General features: G+C 41.7%; 1 protein-coding gene across 1 annotated transcript in view; it reads left to right on the forward strand.

Annotated features, from left to right (window-relative positions):
• The first annotated feature begins 847 nt into the window (after positions 1–847).
• Positions 848–23,978, forward strand: part of col5a2a (collagen, type V, alpha 2a) — a 43,966-nt gene continuing 20,835 nt past the window's right edge. Inside the window, exons 1-2 of the mRNA XM_085385060.1 lie at positions 848–1,126; positions 23,706–23,927. Of these exons, the coding sequence (XP_085241186.1) occupies positions 1,042–1,126; positions 23,706–23,927 (307 nt within the window). The 5' untranslated portion in view covers positions 848–1,041. The remainder of the gene's footprint in view (positions 1,127–23,705; positions 23,928–23,978) is intronic.

Below are 23,978 nucleotides of genomic sequence, written 5' to 3' on the forward strand. Positions count from 1 at the left end.
AACACAGTCTATGAAATAGATTAGTAGATTATTAGAAGCATATTGATGTTGTTTTTGTGGCAAGAAAATTATTAGATTGTATTAAAATTTGGAACTTTGCTAAGGTGTCTGTGAAGGTCTTGCTAAGGTGCTACAAGATAGAGTGAAAAAATAAGCCATTTAAAAAAGTGTTGCATTTCTTTTTGTTTAAAATATTGCTCTCCAATCAGATGTCAAGCTGTTGTTTGCATAGGCGATTTCCAAGTTCCCATCGTAAGTCAAGAGGTGTCAACTCCAGATTTCTCTCTAAAATTACACACCAGATTCCCAGCGATGACCACCTACAGTCATGACCACCCACGGCAGCTATTTCACTTTGGTTTTTAGCTCTCTTTGTGTGCTTGTTGCTCAGTATAATTAAATATGTCAGTAATTGCCTAAGAAATCCATTTAATGTAATCTTCAAATAAAGTTTCTTGACTTCAGTTTCCCTTTTGAAAAACAATTGTAATAAACTCTATTCTTACTTTTAATTGCCCAGTAAAAACTGTCCTGTTTGGTGCCCCAGAGACAGCAATAAAAAGGCGCTTTTATGGTCTTTCTTAGTGACCAGTTCTGAAGAAAAGTAGGAGAGAAAAGAAACAAAAAATCACCTTCAAACAAGCAAAGTCATTTTTCTTATCTCCTCCTTGACATCTTTTTCTATGCGTCAGAGTAAAGATGGCTCATTTTTTAAGATAGATAGAAAGAAACACTGGAAACTATGAGAGCTTGTGAACATGGGTGTAGTTCTCTCACAGCCACAAAGCCTGTGAGAGGATGGTTATGGGAGAGGGCTGACAAAAGGGGGAGGAAAATTAGGCTCGCCAGCATTCTTCTCATTTAAAGCTGTAACTACACAAAAAAAAGCACTCTCGCAGTCAGGGTTGGGTCTGCTGCTTACAAGGAGAGGCACTCTTGTATTCATGGTGGTGCAGTGATAACCTGAACATTTTTTTTCTTCTTCTCATCCCTTTTCCCCTCGCTTTGCACACAAGGACAGCTCATGTCTTTCTTATAGACATGGAGAGCTTTGTGCATTTAAGGATTTTCCTTTTTCTGCTGGTCTCCGTTGCTCAGGTTTTGATTGTTTCATCTCAGACCAGCGGTAAGTGAACCCCATCAGCTGCTTATGTTAACACCTATTGTTGTTGGTGATAATGTGTGAAGGTGGCTAACCTTCAGATACTGGCTTGGACTTTTTGTGCAGGCATGAGAAAACTTTGAAGTACAAATTAGGCTTGGTTGTATAGACTTATGTTTATTATTAATATTGCAGAAATGTAATTAAGTGTTATTTTGATTTAGGAGAAGCTATTTTAGATAGACGGGGTTTTTGCTGGTTTGTTGAATTCTCCTTGCACATGACAACTTAATTTGCCCCACTGACTTGTTCTGGTGTGGATGAGAAATGTTTCCAGCCCACTGAAGAGTCTGTGTCAGGCTTAAAGATGATTAATACGAAAAGAGAATCTTGTGGATTATTTGCTAATGGCAAAAAAAGAAGCTCTGCATGTCAGAAAACAGTTCAGTGGAAATCTGTCAGTGATTGTGAGTGATGTCACCCTGAGGCAGTGAAAATGTGCAGAGCAGGGAAACGAGGACCTTTGTGGTATTACATTACTCCTGCACGACTCTACCACTTTGGAAGATTCATTAAGTGTCACCACAACCCCCACCCCTGCCCCCCACCCCCTTACATTGTACATCTGTGAAAAGAATTTCAGCTTTGAGGGAACACATGCTACATGTTAATTCAGGGCAGATGTGAGGAGCAGAGATGCTGCTGGAGTCACTGAGACTGTGGGGCTGCTGATGTCTCCAGCTGGCAAAGCTGCGACCTGGAACACCTGAGAGTTCTTGTTTTACTTGAACCACGCTTCCAGCTTGTTTTTTTCCTCACCGGAGTGTTTGATGTCTTGTGTCGTCACAGGGACTGACTTGTTCTCCTCGTGATGTCATGGGGCACACTGAGCACTGGACTGCTGTTAGAGAGTGTAATTAAAAAGAAAAGCTATTTTCCTTTATATAATTAACCAAAATGAGTTGTTTTTTCTCTTTGGGTTCAGTTTCATGTAAAGCTGTGGTGTGATAGTTGGACACTGGATAGAGTGCCACCCTGTGGTGAAAGCAGCATGTGTGCACTTCATCTGCACCAAAGAAATTTAACACAAAATGTAATGCTGACATTTGATGATCAGTGTATTTAACCTGAATTAAATATACAAAGAGATCCAGCTGTGCACATCTGCACGTTTCTGCCGTTTGTTCTCTATAGCTCCTAGAAGCTATGTTTTAAGCATCTCACTACTCTAGCTGGTTAAATCTCACTTTCCATATTTGTTCATATTCAGCAGTACTCGATCTTGCATGCTTTTTTTTTTTCCATGGAACATAGGTGGGGGGAGATGGTTGCATTTCAACCAAATAAAAACTTTGGAAAGTCCGTGGTTTTTGTTGACTAAGGGAAAATGTGGTTCAAGGCCCTGTGGAACAATATACTTGTGTCTTAATGAGGGGGGCTTTAAAGAGACAGTGACCAACTCTGCTTGTATGGGTTTTGCTTGAGAGTTATTACATTTCATGTTTTTAACAACTGTCTGCAGCAAGACCAAAAACTATTTCAGTTTTCCTCTACTGTCTGGAATGACTCATGTCAGAACTCCTGAAGCACACTTAGTGTTGCAGTGAGATCACTCATTGGGCTAAAATATATCCTTGTGCCAGATTAAATGCATGATTAAAAGGTCAGTCTTTAATTAGGTGTTTTTTCCCACCAGGTGACTGTATATACAATTTTAATGTAGCCACTGTGAAACAATTGGTTCTTGTCTTGAAGTGTTGAGCTGAGCAATTTGGCCATCGCCATCTTGGGGTTTTGAAACCGGATGTAGCAAATGAGCATTGGGAACTAAGAAACACTTATACAGTAGCAGCTTGGAAAACAAATGGTCAGCCCTAAAGCATTTGCTAAAGCATTAGCTTTATTGTCATTTTGAGCCCAAATAAGAAAGCAATTTAGTAAATAAACAGCATGTTGTATTTAAAGAAACTTGGAACTAACAACATTAGGAAAGTGGTTACTGAGGTCATAAATCGGTAATTTGCCTGTAGATTTCTTCATAATCTGACATTTTGCAATCAGAGGAGCCCCCTGCAGGCCATTAGAAAGAATTCTAAAGAATCTTCAAAAAGCAAATCATCAAATTAGAATATTTCCATATTCCATTTAGTTACAGGGAACTACTTTTATAGGGAAACTGCAACTTAAAAAAATAGCTTGGCAGATGGTCGATGAAACTGTTGTCATACTCCCAGAAACCTTTTGTTAGCCAACATTTTGCTTTTTTTGAGAATAAAAAAAAGATAGGACTCTGAGGTTACTGAAAATCAAACACAATGCTTTGAAGACAAAAAAAACATGTTCAAAACAAATGTTGAACGTTTTAGTTGATACAGCTCTAGATTAGAGACATGTGCCTGCACATGTGTGGAAAGTTTTCTGCATAAGAACATGGTTTGGAAAATGAGATCAAGGAGCAGACTTTTAGCTCACACTTGGAAATGGTGACGCCAGCACAGAACCCCAGGATAAAAGAAAATATATAGTGCAGGCCTCAAAGAAAAATTACAACTTGTGTTGGAAGAAGCAGATTTTTTCAGTAATATTTGGAGGAAAGTTTAAGGATGTGAACACGGAAAAAAATAGCAATAAAATACTGATTCCAATAACAAGAAACAGTCTGCACCCAGAGTTTTAGCCAAGGACAGAAATCATGCATTTTCTGTGTGTGTCTGTGTTCATGTGTGTGTGAGACCACTCCTTCCAGACACTGACGGAGCTGTAAAACGTCTTCAAAGATGGCACTTTGCACCTTACATCAAAGAAACTCAACACCCAGTCCTCATGACACCGCTGGCTTACTTTGAGTGTATTCGCAGTTACATTTGTCTCATCATCACCAGCTTTTTCATTTCCATCACAGCCAAAATCTTAAAGCGTCTCCAGCATATTTTTTCCTCTGTTTGAGAGAAACCATTAGCACAAAGCAAAAATCTGGTACTCCAGATCAGCAGACCAGCATGAGGTCACCCTGCCTCCTAAATTGGTTCCAGTTGTTGTTGCCACATCAGTGACATCGCAACAAATGGGCTGTTTTCTACTAAAGCTGAAACGTCCAAACATGTGAATTCAACCAGGTCCACAGACGGCTTTGATTAGAAACACATGCTGCATTTTTGAGCTATGACTTGATTACACGCCTTCTTCTACCAGAGTTAAAGGCAAGACAAGGGAAGGGGGGAGGGGGGTCAGCCTTACCAGGTTGTACATTGTCTTATATTGTTTCAGTTACATGTTTGAGGAGGTGTTATGTCGACTGATGTGAAATGTCAGACTGTAAACCCGGGGTGTGTTGGTGGTAGAGACAGTGGAGCTGATTAGGAGTTTTCATGCAGGGATGCACCATGGGAACTACTTATAAACCAGAGTATTGCAGTCAGAAAATGGAGGATTGGGGGAAAGGATGACTTCCAGATGTTAAAAAAGTCTCTTTGGCACTACTTGGAATATATAAAAAAGTCTTATTTGGAAGGGGAGGAAGTTAAACGGCCAATATAAAACAGTGTGTCAGTGTGACTTTAGGTAAACTGTGAGCCAGTAAGTTTTACATCTGTCAACGTTAAAGACACCCTAAACAGTCTGAGGGGGACAGCCCATCTCCCCTGTCTTTACATGTTCAAGTTAAAGTAGCTATTTGTTCCAAGGCCGTGCAATTATGGCTCCTCCTAACAGGTTTCCTGCCGCTTGATTGTCACTTGCTCGCCCATCTGTCCTGTGATCCTCTCAGTTTGTCTATGTAGGAGGAGGATGAGAGGACAGCCGGTAAACACAGAACAGGCTCGTTTCCCCAAATGCTACAATTGTCCTAATTTAATTATAATTGACACTGAGCCCTACGGTAGTCAGAGGAAGAGCTTGGCCACTAATTCACAAGTTCTGTGTCACAGTTGAATAAATAAAACTAATTTTAATTCATGTTTATACTGTGTTAAATATAGTTGCAAAGCACTACAAAGTGTAAAGCTTTAAAATTAAAGGTGCACTGTGACTATATCAGCGTTACGCTGAAGGATTATGTATATAGAGCATGAAAATCCAAGCACATTTCACACGATCCACTATCTACTCCTTTTCATTCCTTTCTGTTATATACACTTACATAGCCTGAGTGTCAAATAATGAGGTCAGCATTATTTGATCCAAAAGCCTAAACTCTTGGATGCTTCAACATCAGCAGTTATTTCTACTGTCTGAATGTTGTCATACATAGTCCTGTTTGAGCCTTCTGACTGGAAGGGTCAGCTAGTCAGAAGAGCTGGGTCATTGAGAGGGTGACCTTATAGAGACAGGAGTCTAAATGGCTGCTTTCATGAGGTGGCTGAACTGAGTTGGTTCCCAATGATTTAGCTGAGTGTTATTTTAAACTATGAATCATGCTAAGTTATTTTTGTGAAGTCAAAGAATAAAAATATGGAGCTGGAAGTATAATAAGTTCCCCATCCATCCAATTTCTTGCTGCTTATCTGGGTTTGAGGGCAGCAGTCTATGCAGAGAGGCCTACACCTCCCTCTCCCTAGGCACTGATATGTTCCCAAGCCAGCCAAGAGATGTGATCTCTCCAGCATGTATTGGGTCTGCCCCAGGGCCTCCTCTTGGTAGGACGTGCTAGAAATACCTGTCCTAGGAGTCATTTGAGAGACATCCTAGTCCAGGGGTGTCCAACTCCAGGCCTCAAGGGCCAGTGTTCTGCAGGTTTTTGACACACCTGAATCAAATGATTAGTTCATTACCAGGCCTCTGGAGAACTTCAAGACATGTTGAGGAGGTAATTTAGCCATTTAAATCAGCTGTGTTGGATTAAGGACACATCTAAAACCTGCAGGACACCGGCCCTTGAGGCCTGGAGTTGGACACCCCTGTCCTAATCAGACACCCAAGCCACCTCGCTTGGCTCCTTTTGATCTGAAAGAGAGCAGCTCTTTCTTGCTGCTTGTACCTGTGATCTCATTCTTCTGGACACTACCCAAATCTCATAACTACGGGTGAGGTTAAGAGATCAACCGGTAAATGCAGAGCTTTGGTTTCACACTCAGCTCTCTCTTCACCGCAGCAGATTGGTGCAGCATCATAAGGAAACGGAAACTTTTCAATTTTAGATTTCTATTTTAACAATTTTTAAAAACAAAAAACAAAAAAACCCCCAAGAAGTTTCTTTTACAAATCTGGAGTTGTGAAGTTTGTAAGAAGACACGATAATAGTAGTCTAAAGATTGATTTTCATTTTGGAAAATCGAGGCTCCATCCTTTCAGTATGTGTCAAAAAATGTTTCATGTTCTGTCCAATCATTCTCAGTCTCTCTGTCTCGTGAGCTCCCCAGCTCCACGTCACTTCAGTACTAAACTGCAGGAGCAGGCCTTTAATTGGTCATGAAAGTAAAGATTATAAGCTTTCAGGCAAACATTATCTTTCTCCACAATTAAAAAGTAATATAGTCCATCACAAAATGCCAGGAAAACAAACATGGCCTTCATGATAATGCTTTTGAGCAGTTAGCCATTGCTGGTGCGTAGCCTGTTCAGCGAGTGTTGATACAGCTGGTTGTAGTTTTTCCTGCAGATCAGGGGGACTTTTACCCTCTGGAGCTTATCCTCTGCAGGTTGGCAGGGCTCAGTGTAATGTAGCACTCCCTCTGTACATGTTCTCTGTCTCTCCTCTGGTGACTGTTTAAAAGCTGCTGTAGTAGCTTTCAGGAGATGTTACAGCCCATTTGGAAACCTTTCTTTGTGCTTCGGTCCAGGTAATGATTCTGTAAAATCACACCACAGTTGCCGTGGAGGGAATCAGTTGATTGTCATAACGGGAAATGCAAAAAGATCTTAACACATGCAATTTCAACTTCTCCTACAGTTTTAAATGAAACATTTTAAAGTCAAAATTACCTCAAGTCTTCAAAAAAATGTGATTTTTAAGGCTGACGGAAAGCTTTTAGAACTGAAGAAGCTGTTTGGATGAGAGCTGAAGTGACTTCAAGGACTTACAAAAGACATCAGGTTGCAGTAAACTCAACCACTTAAGTCTACCATGACCTGGATGACTATGAACTTACAGAAACAAATTCTAAAGTCCTACCATGACTTGTTTGAATGCCACAAAATGGTGACAGCCGGCCATAATTGCAGGTTGCGGCCCGACCCAAATTCTAAGCTGAGGCCTGACTGTGTATATATTACGACTGAAGAGGGTGACTGAATGGTGCTACATGGGTTACAGGGGTTAGCAGTGTGGCCTAAGACATGCTGTTAACAACTCGTTGGACAGCTGACTTCACAGTGAAATGCCTCATATATGAGCAGTGCTTTGAGGTACTTTTCTGTCCAGGTGGTCATAAAACTGCAGCAGCTGCAAATACTGCAGATTACTGCGTTTCACTGAAAACAATCATATTAAATTGTACGTTACACAAAATTGTTATGGAAGCTTTTTTTTTCTGAATGCCTTGATTCAGTCAGATTACATAATTTGGAGTTAATTTAATTTATTTGCCATAAAACTACAAATTCAGAACTGATTTCAGCAGTTGCAGTAGAGAATGAAGCCAGAAAAGGTACCAAGGTCATTAGGATCATTTTCTCATTGGCAGCTAATCTCACTTCAGGAGTTGACCTCCTGTTGGCCATTAGAATGCAGGCATTTCCACACTGGATTCACTTTTTCAGATCTGGCAGTCATGTGACACAAAAAGCTTTCACACGTTGCACTGGCCCAGTGAAATTCTGATACACAGGAAACAATTTCTTCAAATTACTGCTGCTCATGGTGGTCCTACAAGCTGCTGAATCATTGGGTACACTTAGTTTTCCACAGGATTGCAGGGACTCCTGTGGAAAACTTCTTTTTCACATATGTTTGTACAGAACATTTGTATTTAAGTTAGTTTCAAAGACAAAAGTACTGCTATAAGAACTCGTCAGCAGTATCATATTATTAAGTTTTCTTGGTGTTGACCAGCAAGAGTGCTAATAAGCATGTAAGGAATTCAGAATTAGACTGTTAGCAGCTGGAAAATGTCCACCATCTCAGACTTTTACGAATCGATTACAATCTTTCTGGTGTTTTGTCAGGCCGAGTGGATTTTAGCACTTTAATGTGAGGGCCAAACTGAGCTCCTCTTCTACTGGATTTTGATTTGAATGTTAAGAAGAGTTCCAGCACACACAGGGTTTGTATTTTCTAATCATCCCATCCAGATCCCATCAGAGGGTATGGTTTTTATTGAAGTGTCGTCTATGATTAAAGTCATAGTTTGCTCAGCAGATGCATGGACTATCTGGGAGCAGCAATAGAAACCAAGAAGACTTGCTAAGTGTTGGCTGCAGAAAAAAGTAAGACTGATTGGACTAATAAAATTCTGCCTATTTAAGACTTTCTTTGTTTCGCGACATTTCTTCTTTGGGCTTTTATGTGAAGAGCTCACAGCAGGTCCAGAGGGGTAGTGAGGTTTTTTTTTTTGTTTTTTTTTTTGGTAAAAAAGAAGGGAGCATTCTGTTAACACAATGTGAAGTCTGTGCCGGCCACTGGCCATAATGTCCAGCCAGTGTTCCCAAACAGACGCGTCTCACATCGAGCCAGACCAGTGAGATGTGGAAATGTCTGCTTGTTGTCGGTGACTCATCGCCACCATTTAACCTCGATGGTTTTAGCAAATGGGTGAAATGCTTTTGCAGAGAAGTTGCCAAAAGAGACAAAGTTAATGAGAATGAATTAAAGTGGTGAAGCCAATGTTAAATATTGGAAAAAAAAAAATAAAATCTTTGCTGTATTCTTAGTGTCAGCCAGGAGCCTTTACGCATGAACCGTCTTTATTGCTTCACCATTCAGCTGTTTACAGCACATTGAGGAAAGTTAGTATATTTCACCCAGAAGAACAACAAACTCACATGCTGGCGTGGTAATTTACTCTGTGCTAGCTTTGAAATTATGTCCATATGAATAACATTAAAACTGCCATTTTGCATTTTTGTAACGCTTCAAATTAAAAAGAAAAGCAACGCAAACACAAAGGCTGGTGTGGGATAACCGGGTAATTCACGTGTTAGATATTTTCCGCTCAGGTTTCACTTGATCAGCCGTATGAGATTCAAACAAACAAAGGTTTACACAGCTTGAAGTCTGCTGTGCATCACGCCACTCTCTATTTACTTTGGCTACATAAGAGCACTAAGTGGAGGCTTTGAGCCTTTTTTGAGTTTTATTCAGTTGCATGTTCTTTCTTGTTTCTGAGCTTTTTTTTTTTTTCCTGGTGTGGCACAGTGTTTAAAGAGAAGGGAGGGGTAAGCTTTAAATACAGAATCTTTTCATTGTAATTTTATATCTACAGTACTAGGAGAGGGGCATTGAGGGGGGAAGAAAAGTCCTGGCACAGCTGCGGATCAGAGAGGAAGGAACAGAGAGTAGAGGAGGAGGAGTCAGGGACAGGGGATAAGAAAGGGAGTCTGAAAAGAGAGCGAGAGAAAAGAAAGAGGTGAGAATGTGAAAGGCAGAAGAAGTGAGAATGAGGGGAACCCCGGAGGATTGTTTGGGACATGTGATCAACAGCAGATACCTCCATGTGTATGTCGCAACAGACTCCAGTTTAAGAGTTAGGATAAAGGAATTTCCTCTAGAAAAGTGGTTGTTGTTGTTGTTAATTGTGATTAACGATCTGAAGACAAAACAGATTGAGACAGATGAGATTACTGCAAATATGTTCTTTTTCATAACGGAACTGAAAAATTGGTCAGCTGGTGATTTGTTCCACATCTGTAAAGCAAAACACTTCATTGTAATTTTATCTGGAGGGAGACCGCCTTCGAGATTTCTGCAACTCACAGCTGTCTATGACATATTGGATAAAGTATGCATCTGTTACTGATAGAAGGGAGGGCTTTAAGCAAACAAACTGCAGCAGAACTGCCAAGAAGTGATTCGCTGCTAGTGAAAAACGTTTTTCATTGGTTGATGCAGTTTTTGGTGTTTTGCCATAATGTCACAAGGACCTGGGTGGGAATATTCCCTTCATACTTCTGTCATTAGAGAAAATGGGTCACTGTGAAGTGTATCTCAGAGCATTTGCTTCCGAGTAGATTGAACAATAATCTTTTTGTCAGTCAAGATCTTCAAAAACAGGAGAACATTATTTCATGTGCGTCGTCCTTTAAAAATTAGAGTCATGCTGCTCATATACAGTTTTTCTTATCTAAGACTCTTTTGGCAAGACACGTGCATGCCAGAACTGAACCCAAGGGGTTATTAGCAAGTATTAGAGGTTCTGATTGGTTGAGAGGTTTGGATTCAAACTCAGTAACTGCACAGTTTAATATAGTTTAATCAAACATGTTTCAAATGTATGTAAAATCAGCTTTAGCTTGGGTTACTTGTTTAACCTTCAACTACAAAACTATACCCTCTTCATTGAGCAGATTTGATAATGCAAATTATGCATTGTGCAACTATGCACATTTAATTCAATCAAAAAGCAAATAATAAAAATCGGCCTTGAATGAGACTTTAACATTAGCCACAGTTAAACTGGTGTTTTGTACCCATGGGATGGCCGCTGAGCAAAAGGAGCCAGCACCACAATGTGACCAAAACATCACAGAAAATGAACAGATGTGGCAAAATCACAAGTAAAAGTGAAGGAGTACAAAGAAGGCGCATGTGCATATTACGGGATGCCACAAGGGTCAAGCTCAGCCACAGTCCTGCCTCTTTAGCTGATCTCAGTGATAGCTGATGGATAAACAGATTTACGGACATTCAACATGTTAAAAATATGAAAGAAAACCAAAATGTGTTTTCCAGACAAGTATTAAAATAATAAGTAGAATAAAGCAGAATAACACTTAATAACTTAAAAATCATATAGTAACAAAAACACATACATGAACTGATAAAGTGCAGATGGAAACTCATGGCACTGAGTCCACTCAGCCTTGTTGTACGGGCGTTGAGGCTACGCAGGTTCATGGTCTGAGTGGGAGGGGCCTCTCATGATGTCCAGTAGCCTGATTATGTATCTGTCAATATAAATGCCCTCTGAAGATTTTCACCATTCTTTACAGCACCTTCTTGTCAGCTTCAGAGACAGCCCATGTTGTCAAGAAGCTCTGCAGATTTTCATGCTGTGTTTGTCTTAGTATCATCTGTTGTCACAGATTTCTGCTCAGATCTGTCTATAGTTTCTCTTTTCCAGTACTGAAAGTTACCAGGGCTGTGAAAGCGTCAATGCCTTGCACACCAATTGCTGTCTACCTAGAAGGTTCACATGAATGGAGAAGACAGAACTTTGGAGATTCAAAAACATATTTTAAGATGTTTAAAGGGAAAAAATAAGATCAGTCAATATACAGAAATCAATAGCTAAATTTAAAAAGGAGCTTCTGCCATCAAAGTGTATAAAAGGCTTCATAGAAACTCAGTGCAGATTTCAGTTATCCTTCCAAGAATGCTTTAATTTACCTGTTGTTGAATAATTATAGTTATTCATTTATTTGCATAACCAAACCCAGACAGTCTGGCTCCAGCAATTTCATAGATACAACCTTCTGGAGACAGAACCATGTGGCCAGTCCTGCCTTGACCTTATCACCCCTTTTTGTCTGTGCCTCCAAAAATGCAAACTGCAGTAACTTCAAGGGCTTCATTTGGCAATAAAGAGAAAGTGATAAATTCTGTGTGTCGCCCCTGGGCTTTCAACTTGAGTGATGTCACAACAGGAAGGCGGCCTTGTGCTGACCCCCGTCTCCCTGTGCTCGCTTATCTGTCCGATCCTAACAGCGGTCCAGAAAATTACGGTTTCTCTCTCCAGCAACAGATATGGTTTGTACCTGCAAGGAGCCGATCACTGGAAACAAACTCTGTGATTTCAATAACAGATGACTCGAGGAAGTACTTGGAGTACAGCTGAAATAGTTCACATGAATGAAGTCATGGTTTCCATTTCGGAGATAATGCTGAAATAATGTTGGATCAATTTTATCTCAAAATGTTTTGGGGAGGTTTTTGGCCTAAATGTGGGCTCAGACAGTGTTTTCCTTACAGATGCAGATACAGATCTCTGCTTCCAAAACCCCCACAAAAACATCTTCCATAACAATGACTGTTTGTCTGATTCTTAGGGCTGGAAACCATTAGTAAAAGTGCATTTCTGTTAATACAATAACGTCACATTACTTTAAAACAAGGTTCCTCCAGCAATGTTTTGAATAGATGATGACTGCACTGAAAGCCTTTAGAAAATGCTGCGGCTCCAGGGCGTGAAGCAGGTGTGGAGGAGATCAAAACTCCAGACATCCAGAGGCCCCCAGAACACAAGAGACCAAGGAAGACCAACAGAGGGGCAGCTGCGCCACTGTCCCGGAAAGAGCTGAGGAGAGTCCCAGATGAGGGCTCACTCAGCAGCCGCAGAGCAGAAGCCAGGGGGAGTTGCAGTGACGCGCCCGTGAGCTCCGCCGGCAGCCAGCTGAGCCTGAGTGACCGAGCCCCAGGCCGAGAGGCCGGGGGCACCCCACCTCCGAAGTGGCCCGAGCGAGCCCCAGGCTCCAGGCCCCGATAAGCGGCCGCCAAGGAGTGAGCCGGTGTGTACCTGGACGCCCATCCCCGGACACAAAGAACCACCAACGCACCGATGTCTGAGGGGGTCCGCCACTGGCAGGGGAAGTGGTGGTAGGGGGAGATAGGCCTCCAAACCTTGGAGGGCCTGAGATGTCCCCAGAGAGGTGGCGCCTGACACCCAACCTGACATATAGACACAGACATACAGGCACACACAGATACAAACATCCATTCCCACCCTCATGCTCTCATATGCACTTACTCCACACTCAACCAACGTGGAGACAGACATGAAGAGACGTTGTACACACGATCACACTCCCCAAGCGTACTCTACAAACCGGGTCTAGGTGCCCTCGCCCCTGGAGGGGGGAACTGCACCCAGACCCAGGTGGTGTTTCCCTTTTCCCTGCGGTGGGGGGAGGCAGACCGCCCCGACTCCGCAGCAGCAGGAAGGCTCCACACTCCAGACCGTAGTCGGACGGCCAACTCCTCCTCCTAGTCCTAGCCCCCCTGCTCCAGCAGGTCGCAGAGAACGGGGGTGAGAGAAGACTCCGAACCTCCCTCCACCCGCTCATTGTAATGTTGATGCATGTGTGTTCTAAGGTGCATTTAAAACCCAGGAGGGCATGGAGCTACCTGCCAGAGAGCAGCAGGTAAGCGCATGGTCCCTCCTGCTAGCCCTCAATGTCTACGTGTATTTAAAATTGAGAGGTGGGCAACGATGCCAGGGGTGGGGTGTACACCCTGATGGTACTTTGGACTCCGTGTATCGTGCCCACCCCCAAGATCCTATATGTATGTGTAATGAGAGTGTGAGTAATGTGAATGTCTAAGTTGTGGGATAAAATTGAGGCAGAGGCAGCCAGAAGGGGACAGACGGGGGGGGGGGGGGGGGTAGCCTCCTCTGCACCCTGGTGACATACCCCTACTCCAAGGCCCTGCATGTGTGGGTGGTTGTGGTGGAGCAGGAAGAGGGAGGCAGCTGGAGATGGGGAGGGAAGGAAGGGAGGGGCAAGTGACCCCTCCCTGGGGCCAGCTCCCCCGCTGACCCCAGTAGGCACCCCCATACTCCGCGACCCGCCAGGGAAAGGGGGCCCAGGCCCATCCAGACCGGGCCCAGTGCAGCAGCGCCGCCCGGCCCCACAGAGCCCGGGACAGTCCACCCAACCCCACCACAGAGAAAACTGCACCCACCCCACCATCCACTCATCTTCCAGACTGCATAAGACAATAGACGCCCAGGCTGAGATCTTCCTCCACCTCTCCTGTATCTCCCCCTCCTGCAGAGGGAGCTCCTGAAGAGAGGAAAGCTCCTGCAAGATGTGACAATCTCCCCCACCAGTTGAAGAGCCCCCCAGGTGGCTCGACGCACCGGCGGCACCCTGCTCCAGGGCTGGGCCCCCATGCACCCACCCGCCCACAACCCCGGCAACACACCAACCAGGACCCAAGCCCCCGAGGCCCAGTCCGGGTCCCAGCCCAGAGACGGAGCGCCCCCAGAACCTCACGCCCATCCCGGACCCACCCAGGGCCAGCCAGGCTACCAGGTCAGTAACCCACGTCCGTCAGCACAGACCCTCCCCTAGCCCCGCTGCACGCAGCCGCGAGGAAACAGTCACCGGAGAGCCAACAGAGCCCCTAACCGGACATGACCGCTACCCCGGGTTGAGCCCCCCAAGGAAGATGCCTCCGGGGAACCCCCCGACGCCCTAAAGCAGATTATTACATGAAGGAACCTTTTAAAAAAAACAAAAAACAAGCGCGTCCATGCTCACAGGTGTACACACGGGTGATCACACCCACAAACTACACCCTTTTTGGCTCCTACCTCAAAGCACACTGTGTTCTGTTGATCTTATGTGCTGCACAATAATGTTTAACATTTAGTATTTACTGTCATATTCCCATATATCATTGTAATGTTGTTTATTCTATTACTCTTGTTCTCTTCTGCTTGCTTTCTTTTTTCTTTCTCAGCAGGTGATCCAGGTGATTGATATATGCATTTTTTTTCTCTGCCCGTTCTGTTGGTTTTTGTCTTTTGCCCTTCTCCCCCGTCCCTCTTCTCAGCTGTTTCTCTTTCCCTCTTTCTTTCTCCCCTTCTTTCCCCCAGTCAAGTCTGTCCCGTATTCAGTAAGTGAAAATAAAATAAACAATAAAAGGTGAATCAAATGGACCATTACGGCAAGGCTGGGATGGTCAGTTTGGTAAAGTAAATCCGTTGGGCATCTTTCTTTGCCTTTAGACAACAATTCTGATGGCAAAAGAGCCAAACGGGACAGGCCAAAAAAAAAAAAAAAAAAAGAAAAGAAAATGCTGCGGCTTTTAAATTTGCTAACATAATCACTTCCATGTATTTATCTAAAAGTCCTCAAACTTTCATTTTAAAGTGAAAAGGGATTGTGAGGAAAGTCACTAAATGGCCTGGAATTTGTGTTGAAAATAAAACTAAGCAGGACAAAAAACAGGAGTGTGGCAGAAAGTTCATAAAGATACTGTGTCCTTTGATAGGGATAAGGGTGAAGAAAGGGAGATTGGAGAGCTTGAGGGGGGATATGAGAAAACACAGGCTAATGCGAAGGGAAAAGTGGGATTTAAAATGGAGCCTCCGGCAGCTGCGGGGTTTGAGGAGAGGATGCAGTGTCCTTAAACTGCTGTAGCGCAGAGGTCAAACAAAATGTGGACGCAATAAATCTCTCTTGCCTTCGGGCTTGCTGCTTCTCACAAATGCAGAATCCCTTGTAAAAAGAGAGAGGAAAAAAAGAAAAGCCTCAAAGCTCTTCCCCACCTGAAGAATGATAGTGGCTGGACATGTGCGTTCCATCTTTTAGCATTTACAAGTCAACATGTGAATTATTGGAAGTGTTTCAAGATGAGATGCCCTTGAAATGTTGCACATATACCAGCAGCTTTGTGCAAAAACACTGTTGCTGTTTTCTGACTTTTATGCATGTGACCAGCTTAACTATGTGCTGCCCACATTCATCCGTGTTCTTGCATTTTGAAAACGATGCAAAGATGAGGGAGAGAGAGGAGACAGGCATGTTATGCGAGCACCGCAGTCTGCCCATGAAAATGCAAACAGATGGGTGAAAATGATGTGAGCTGAGGACAGCGTATTTAAAATTTCACAGCGCGGATTTAAAAACTGAACTGTTGTTTAACCCCTACAGTGGTGTCTAACCATGCAGATCATTCTAAATGAATTTTTTTATTGGTATCATCTTAATAACAGAGAAATAAACATCAAGAAATCTATAAAAAAAGTCAACAGCATCATGTTTTTCTCTGGACTTCTTACCTCTATAATAGACTGTAGGTAAAAGATGGTGACATCAGACCAGGTCACATGGTTTGTGACCTACTGCTTTAAAGCCGTTTTGGTTGTGGTTGTTTTTTGTGTTGTTGGGTTTGTTTGTTTTTTCTCGGAGGATTAGAGGTGTCAGCTAATTTTACTCAATTTACTTAGCAAGGTGCATTGGCAGACTGGGTAGGTGTATAAACACAGACGTCCTAATTAGTGCTAACAAATAATTAAAAAACAAAAACATTCAGACGGACTTCTCGGATGGTCATATTATCCATAGTATTTCTGGCTAATATGACAGCATAAACATGAATGAGGATCTTGAACAAGCCGAGTTGATGCAGGTCAGACAGTGACCGACCACCTGTGTCTGCATACACCTCTCAATCAAAGCAGCCACACATTTTATCATGCAAAATTTTAAACCTTAATATGATTTACATGAGGTTATTAAAGTTAATTTCTTCTTTAAAGTTGTACATTTAAAGAAGAGAGTCTGGATATCAACTCATTTTTGGACGCAGCCTGGAGTGGTCATTTTGGGAACAGCAGCAGAGTTTGCCATTTGGAGTCACTCTAGATGTCTGAAGTTCAAGTTGTTGACATTAGCCCATTTCAAATGCAGCAGTAGTTGAATATTTGACCATGAAAACCGATCTTGACAGTGTGTCATGCGAGAAAAGATAGTTTCCTCTTTGCCCTACACAGACCTGCTGGTTTCATCTGGCAGTACTTTTGGTCTATTTAGTTGATAACAATATCACAAAACCAAAACCTCAGTAATTCTCACAGATAACAAATGGCTAAGTGACTCTGCCAGACATCAGACCGTAATGGTTAAACAGTCCAGTCATTTGCTTTTCAGTTAAATGTATATAGAAAGAAAAGTGCCTCTATTACAGTCATAATATAATCCACATTGAAAGAGCGCTGGGGTATGCTACCAATTTATCAGAGTTGGCAAGTACAGTATTCATCCATCAAGGAGGAGGACGAGGCTAAATCATCCAGAAAAAGGCTCACCCAGCACTCTCTGCTTCATTAAATCCTTTTAATCAGAGGTTTATTAGACAAGTTGCTTGTAAATAAATTGCTCTGGCAGCTGAACCAAACCTTGTAGTGGAACTAAAGAATGGAAGAAGAGCATTAAGAAAACAAGCCAGATACAAATTCTGCACTATTTCATTTGAGTCACAGCTACAGTATCTTGTAGTTGTCCAAATTCCAGAGTGCACTTTGCTAGCATTTGGTTTGCACAAACACAAAGGCCTCAAACACTAGCTTTCTTTGTATTCACATGTTTTAATCAGACATCGTGAACAAACTCTGCTGGAAAGAAATTTCCTCTCAGTCATTTTGAGTATACAATCCAGAGTTTATTCCAGCACATCTGGCTGTATGTTCAGTTGATGTAAAACACCATGGTGCTCTGACCCCTTGTATAAGTTAACTGCCTGCTCTGGTAAACTGGAATGTTTGACATCATCCTTTTTCTTTTGCAGCTTACCTGCTCTTATGAGGACAAACCACAACTATTTATTTATATTAACACATTTGAAAAATCTGGTGAAAAAAACAACTGTTTGTGGCAGTCCGATAATAGTTCCATATACCCTTGATTGTATTTTCGGTGAGGACCACTTTAGTCAAAAGTCGATTCTTATTCCATATGACAATGTGTGCCTTGGGCTTCTGCGTATGCTGGAAGCCTAAGGCATACATTCCTGACTTCCATGTACAAACATGAAGCAACAGTAAGACTCGCCATGACAGAAAAGGGAAAAAAGAAAAAACTATCACTGACAAAGAAAAGGGTTACCATGCAGACCTGTGAAGTATTTGCACTTAAATGATCGTGATCAGCAACGATGAGTGTGAGCACCTCTGTAAAAGGCATTTTGCTGATCTGGAGGATTCGCGCGTATGTTAATATAATTCCACAATCTGTCCAAGGATGAAAAGGAGTAGCTGGGTTAGTGGTGGGTTGCAAAATGGCTTGCAGAGGCAACTGCAACAGAGGGCAGACTAAAGCAACTGAAATGCTGGGTCCTATGTGAAATTTGAGAAATAAGTTTTATCATCTAAGACATCAGTTCATGTGGGCTGGCAGTGTGATCAGCTTTTATCAGCTAATGTACCATGGCCGACCTAAACTAACATTAGGTACAGTTCGTTTTTATGCAGTGTGTTATAATTAGCATCAAGAATAAATGCCTCAATGTTTTACATATTTGATCATAAGTCCATTATTGTCCATAATAACTATTCTGTAATATTTTAAGTACATCCACAAGTGTTTGTGTATTTTCTTTAGCTTGATCAGTGAGCAGCTGGAAGCATCCCGAGAGGACATGAAAACCACATGTTTGACAGGGTGCAAGGATTAAGTGGAAGATTTAATTTAAATCAAACAGCTACACCTGGCAAGGTCTAGAGTCACTTCAAGACTTTGTTGTGCATTTTCACATCCTAATAGCAAGAACGGCCTGTCGGAATGCATCCAGTAAATCTGTCCCCATTCTTATTTTTTGCTTTATCTTTAAATTATAGTCGGTATTTCACAGCAGAAGTCAATGCAGGCAGTTTCAGAGTCATCAGTCAGTGAGATTTAAGACTTGGAACATTAAGAATGATCACACGGTTTGATGGATTAAACATTGATGCTTGTATTCCCGAGTGTGTTGGAATAAATTTGTCTAAATGATAGGTTACGTACTGCACAATGTTGCCATGTGCAATCAGACATCTGCAACATATTTTATGCAGAAAAGCAAAAATAAACAAAAGAACCTATGTGGTCACGGAGTAAACTGAACATAATCATACTTAGAGCCACAGTATAAAACAAAGACAGACCAGAACACTAATGCTCATTAAGAAATGCAATCTGTTTGGAGTCAGTGTGAGAACACTGCATTGCACTGTTTTTCAAAAGAAGTTAAGAATTCTTCTGATAAGGAGCCAGAAAAAGATTGCCCTTCAGTTGACCTTTGACACTGACCTCAGCAAGAGCCTCAGACTGTGCTGCTGAATCCAAGTCTAAAAACTTCACTGTTTAGCAACTTTCATTTTATCATTCTCAACAGCTTGAAGTCCTGTAATTATAAAGAATTCTCACTCTTGAGCACGATTTCTGTTGTACAGCATAATTATCTCATTATGATAATGTGCCACAAAGACACAAAGGCACACGACCAGTTTGATAGAAGCGACCCCTGCAGCAAACTTAATTAAAACTGAGAAAATGCCACAATGTAAACTCAGTAAATTGCAAATTCAAATTTCCAGCTCTGCCATGGATATGTAACATAAGATGGAGATGAATCCAGTCTAAGGCAACAGAAGCACAAGACATAAAGACAAGGAGCGGGTGATGTGTACTTCAGCAGGACCACAATCGTCCACTGACTGAACACAGGAAGGGAACAGCTCATAGCTGCGGTTGCCTCTTTAAAAGGAAGAGCCAGTGGAGACGGGGACCTGTTGATGGAAAAGCCTAGACATGCAATCATTTTAACTTTCCTGGCCCGAGCTTCCTACCCCTCCCTCGAGATTCAGAGCTTTGTTTGTGAAAGCCGAGGTGAAGAGCATGTTCAGACTAGAGTGTTTCTTCAGCTTTCAAGCCCTGTCAGCATCATACGGTAAATCGTGCACACTGCTGAATATTAAACAGACAGGATGCCTTTTTCTGATGTGTTAAAATGCTAGAGGAAATAAAAGAAGGTAGATTGAGGTATAATCACAGGGTGTCGAATCACGTTGCAGCAAAGCACTGTTGACACGAGAGCCAAAACATTGGGTGTCCTTTTTTTCTTTTTTTACCTATTATGACTCCAGCTCTGGGCTGGGATGGCAAATACCTCAGTCAGTGTTTGTGGAACAGCAACTTTAATGGACAACTTTATCAGTGGACAAGTCGCAGGTTGACCTAAAGGCCATATGCAGCGCGAAGATTTATGTTTGGCCTCGACACTCTGGGCTTTTAGAGCAAGAAAGCACAGCTGCAGCAGAGCCACCCCTCAGCAGCTGTAACTCATCTGCATCTGGATGAGAAATCATAGTTACAGTCCTCATGGTATAAACCATGTCAGCTACAGCAAGTTACTCTGACTGAAAAGAAGGGCTTGTTCAGAACAAAATGTATGATTTTTATAAACTTAACATCAACTGGAAACTATCTTTTAGAAATTAGATGATGCTGTGACTGTCAGTTTAGGCCCTGTACTCATTATTGTTTTTCTAAAAGAGATCAAGGATCCACTTTTAAATGACTCATCATTTCCATAAGTTCATTTTCTAACCCCTCCATTTCTGGCTGCCATAGCTTCTCCCCAAAAGCAGTGTGTTATGAGTGCTTCCATATTAGCCAAGGAAAATCCATAAACTATCCCCTTTTTTTTTCGTTACTCACATCTGCCAAGTACATCACAAAGTAGCTTTCCCAGGTTTTCTCCTGGTGGTTGGTGCGCGTCATGACTTATGAGAAAGGATGTCGGGTTATCTGGCCTATGTCTGGTGAATGATACTAAATGATAGCAGCAGTAGACACGTGAGTCATGTTGAAAAGATCCAGACTCCATGTTTTAAACCAGGAGAGGAAACCGTCTGCCCTGTTAGCTGACTAGTGGAAAGTACAGATCTAGAAGTAGAAAGGGAGCATGCCTTTTCACCGATGTCACAGTCAAACCGTGGCGTCTGTGGAAAAGTGCAGAACCTGCAACGAATTAGCTGAAAGGAGGGGAAAAAGTGACCCCCCCCCCCTCCCCCCGACTTCCCCCCTCTTCCTCGGGGCTTGCGGTGGGGTAGTAAAGACCACTCTAAAAACCACACTTCTCTTCCAGTAAATTTCAAATTCTCCCAACACGCAGTGTTTGAAAACTCTCAAACCTGCGCAGGAAAAATTGCTCCCCAGCTCTGTGGCCAACAGCTCTGCCAGACATCCCTGGTTTTATGTCTCTGTATTGAAATGCACTGACGGTACACACAAATTACCTCCAATACCTTTGAGATAACATTTACCTGAATGGAAATTCAACAGAAGCTTGTCTGAGACTTCACGTCAAACTGAATCAGTTAGAAAGAGTTTCTAGTTTGATCTTGTGAAACTGAATACAAGAACGTTTCATTTGAAAAACAGACAAAGTTTTAATTCCAGATATTGAGATCCATTGTTCAAATAGTTCCAAGAAAATGAAGAAAAATGTTCCATGTGAAGTATTGCTTCTCATTTTGGAAGACCACCACCACAGTGTGGGATATAACTGGCTGTTGAGAGGCAGGAAATTTTATTTTTGCACTATGTGTGTTGTTAGTGTCATCAAATACTTTGTGGTCGATTGAACAGCAACATCTGAGAAAACATACCTTCGGGGTGTGTTTGCTAGTTGGAGTGTTGATCCCCTGTGTGCACAGTTGGTTAGGAGAAACAATCTATGGGTGATGGCTGTTGTACCTCGAGGTCATTTGTACTAGCCTATCATGTCTGGCTGAGTGTGCCTCTTTTTTAAATGTAACTGATGTAACTATGGAAAAAATACCAGATTAAGTTCAAAGTGCCCAAATTATGTTTTGGGGTTTTTTTTGCCATCTTTAAAGTGGGGCTTCAGAGCTTTCTTCCATTACTAAATCTGGGATTTAAATAATCCCGGGACAGCGAAACAATGGATGTGCAGATGCCATTTTTCTTTTGCTAAAAATATCTCAGTCATCAGCAAAGCAAACCAACTGTTAGCACATTACTTGGCTAATGTTGCTAACATTACCATTAGATTTCATTGTGTGGGTTTTTTTTTTTTTTTTAAATAATCAGAATTGTGGAAAATTGAAGGCTGATTTGAAAACAAAGTAATTTAATAATTCTCTAAAGGATACAGATGAAAGTAGATGACAATGCTACTAATTTAAGAAACAGTAGCACCACTCACTGATTATATTGTACACTGTGTAATTTAATAATTTTTTAAGAAGTCTTTGATGCTAGTTGAAACATGCATGGTTAAACTGCAGTTTTGTCATAGCCCTAACTATGCTCATAAACTCAAAGACTAGAGTTACGACACATAACCAATGTTGCCTTGACAGAGACAGGAGAGGATTACATTATACCAAAATCAGTAAAGTAAAGTAAGGATGCTATTGCAAAAAACCCCTGGGATTTCTTTTATATTTTTATTTTTTAAAAACTCTGTTCTTTTGAACCACAAGAACACATAACATAGATCTGCACCTGCTTTCATATTGTATATATGTAGTTCCAGCAGTCATTTGTGATAAAATATATAACTAAAGTAATATCAGCTGGTAGGAAAGAAAACAGCAGCAGTAGTACAGTGTAAAGGGGGTCATTCCACACCATTGTCTGAGATATTACCCAAATCACTGCTTCCCATCCTTGTGAGATTAGATGTAATGAGCTTAAGAGTGTCTGATTACACGGTGCATTTGTACAGAATCCAAGTCCAATTTCAAAGGTCCCAATGTTGATGGTGGATTGTTGAAGAGTTAAGCAATACTCATATTCTCAAGCTATCATTAACTTGCGTTGATCTTGTAAGGAGAATCTCAACATATCTCACAGATATGTTGAGGGTCTCTTCATTTCGTCACAGAAGGTTCGGCTGCTGGACTGCACTGATAGCCATGACTGATCTATTCTTAATGGAATTCCCGAAAATATGTTTTTGTTTTTAATTACTTGATTTATCATTTTATTGAATTCTTTGACCATTTTTTATTAACCAAGTTGAAAATCTATAGTGATTTTTTTTTTTTACTGCCTTCAGATATTCATCTCTACATGACTTCTGAAAAATGTTACTTCACATAGAATCAAATGTTGGTACATATGGAACAATGTTTTTCTATTTGATCCTCAAATGTCATCATAGGTGTCAAATTTTCATACTGATCTGACTATAACAAATATAGAGATCATAAAACTGTTTCATGTAAATGCCATGAGATGTTCATTAAAGAGCATCTCAATGTGTACTTCACATAATAAGCCACGTTTTACTTTAGTTTATTGGCATATTTCAGTCTTCCTGTACATCTGTGATGACAAATACATGTGTGGAAAATATATTGAGAACTACAGAAAAGCTGAAAGAATGCGTGAAGTGCCACTCTGATTTGCGTTTGAGTCACCTCTTTGCAACTTCCTGCATCCTGCAGCTGGGTAACCTGACTTACCTGCTGTCTAAAGCTTAGAGCTGCCACCTGCTGTTCGTATCAGGAACAGGTAAAGGTTTCAGAGCGTCTGCAGACCTGAAAGACCTGGGCTCATGTTTACAGAACGTGCCAGATGTCTGTTGAAGCCAGACAAACCACATCTACATTTCTTTCTCTTTTTTCTGACCAGAACTCTTTTTTTTTATATTATTTATTAATATTTGGGGGGATTTTTAAGAATAACAGTTGGTATTTAGCTGGCAGCATGGTGCATTATTATTGAATAAACAGTTGTTTGTTAACTCATAAAGCAATCTCTGAACTAAATTGAATAATTGGCTTTATGGGAGAAACTCATAGGTGGCTGCAGGTTTTTCTCTTTTGAAAAAGAGTCAAATTTCTGAGATGCTGCTTCTGGAGGAAATGATCTCATGTCTAACTGCTGGAGACTTTACCCCGACAGCGAATCACGTTTTCCAGACGTTTTCCAAGAGCTGTTCTTCAGTGGTTTTGTTTTGTATTCAACTGACACAAATTCCACCTTCCAGGAGATGACATGGACTGCACGGCAGACGGCCAGGTGTACACAAACAGGGACATCTGGAAGCCAGAGCCATGCCGGATCTGTGTTTGTGACAACGGGCAGGTCCTGTGCGATGAAATTCAGTGTGACGATCTGAGTAACTGTGAGAAGATGTACATCCCAGATGGCGAGTGCTGCCCCGTGTGTCAGACTGACTCATCAAGCAGCGGTGGGACGGGGAGTTTTGGTGAGCCTGAACCTTTTGTCTGTGTTTGTGGAATTGAAGAAGAATGTTTTT

This window comes from Rhamphochromis longiceps, linkage group LG16 (genome assembly GCF_057381845.1).
Source record: "Rhamphochromis longiceps isolate RC_006_pf linkage group LG16, R_longiceps_female_GT1.1, whole genome shotgun sequence".
Lineage (NCBI taxonomy): Eukaryota > Metazoa > Chordata > Actinopteri > Cichliformes > Cichlidae > Rhamphochromis > Rhamphochromis longiceps.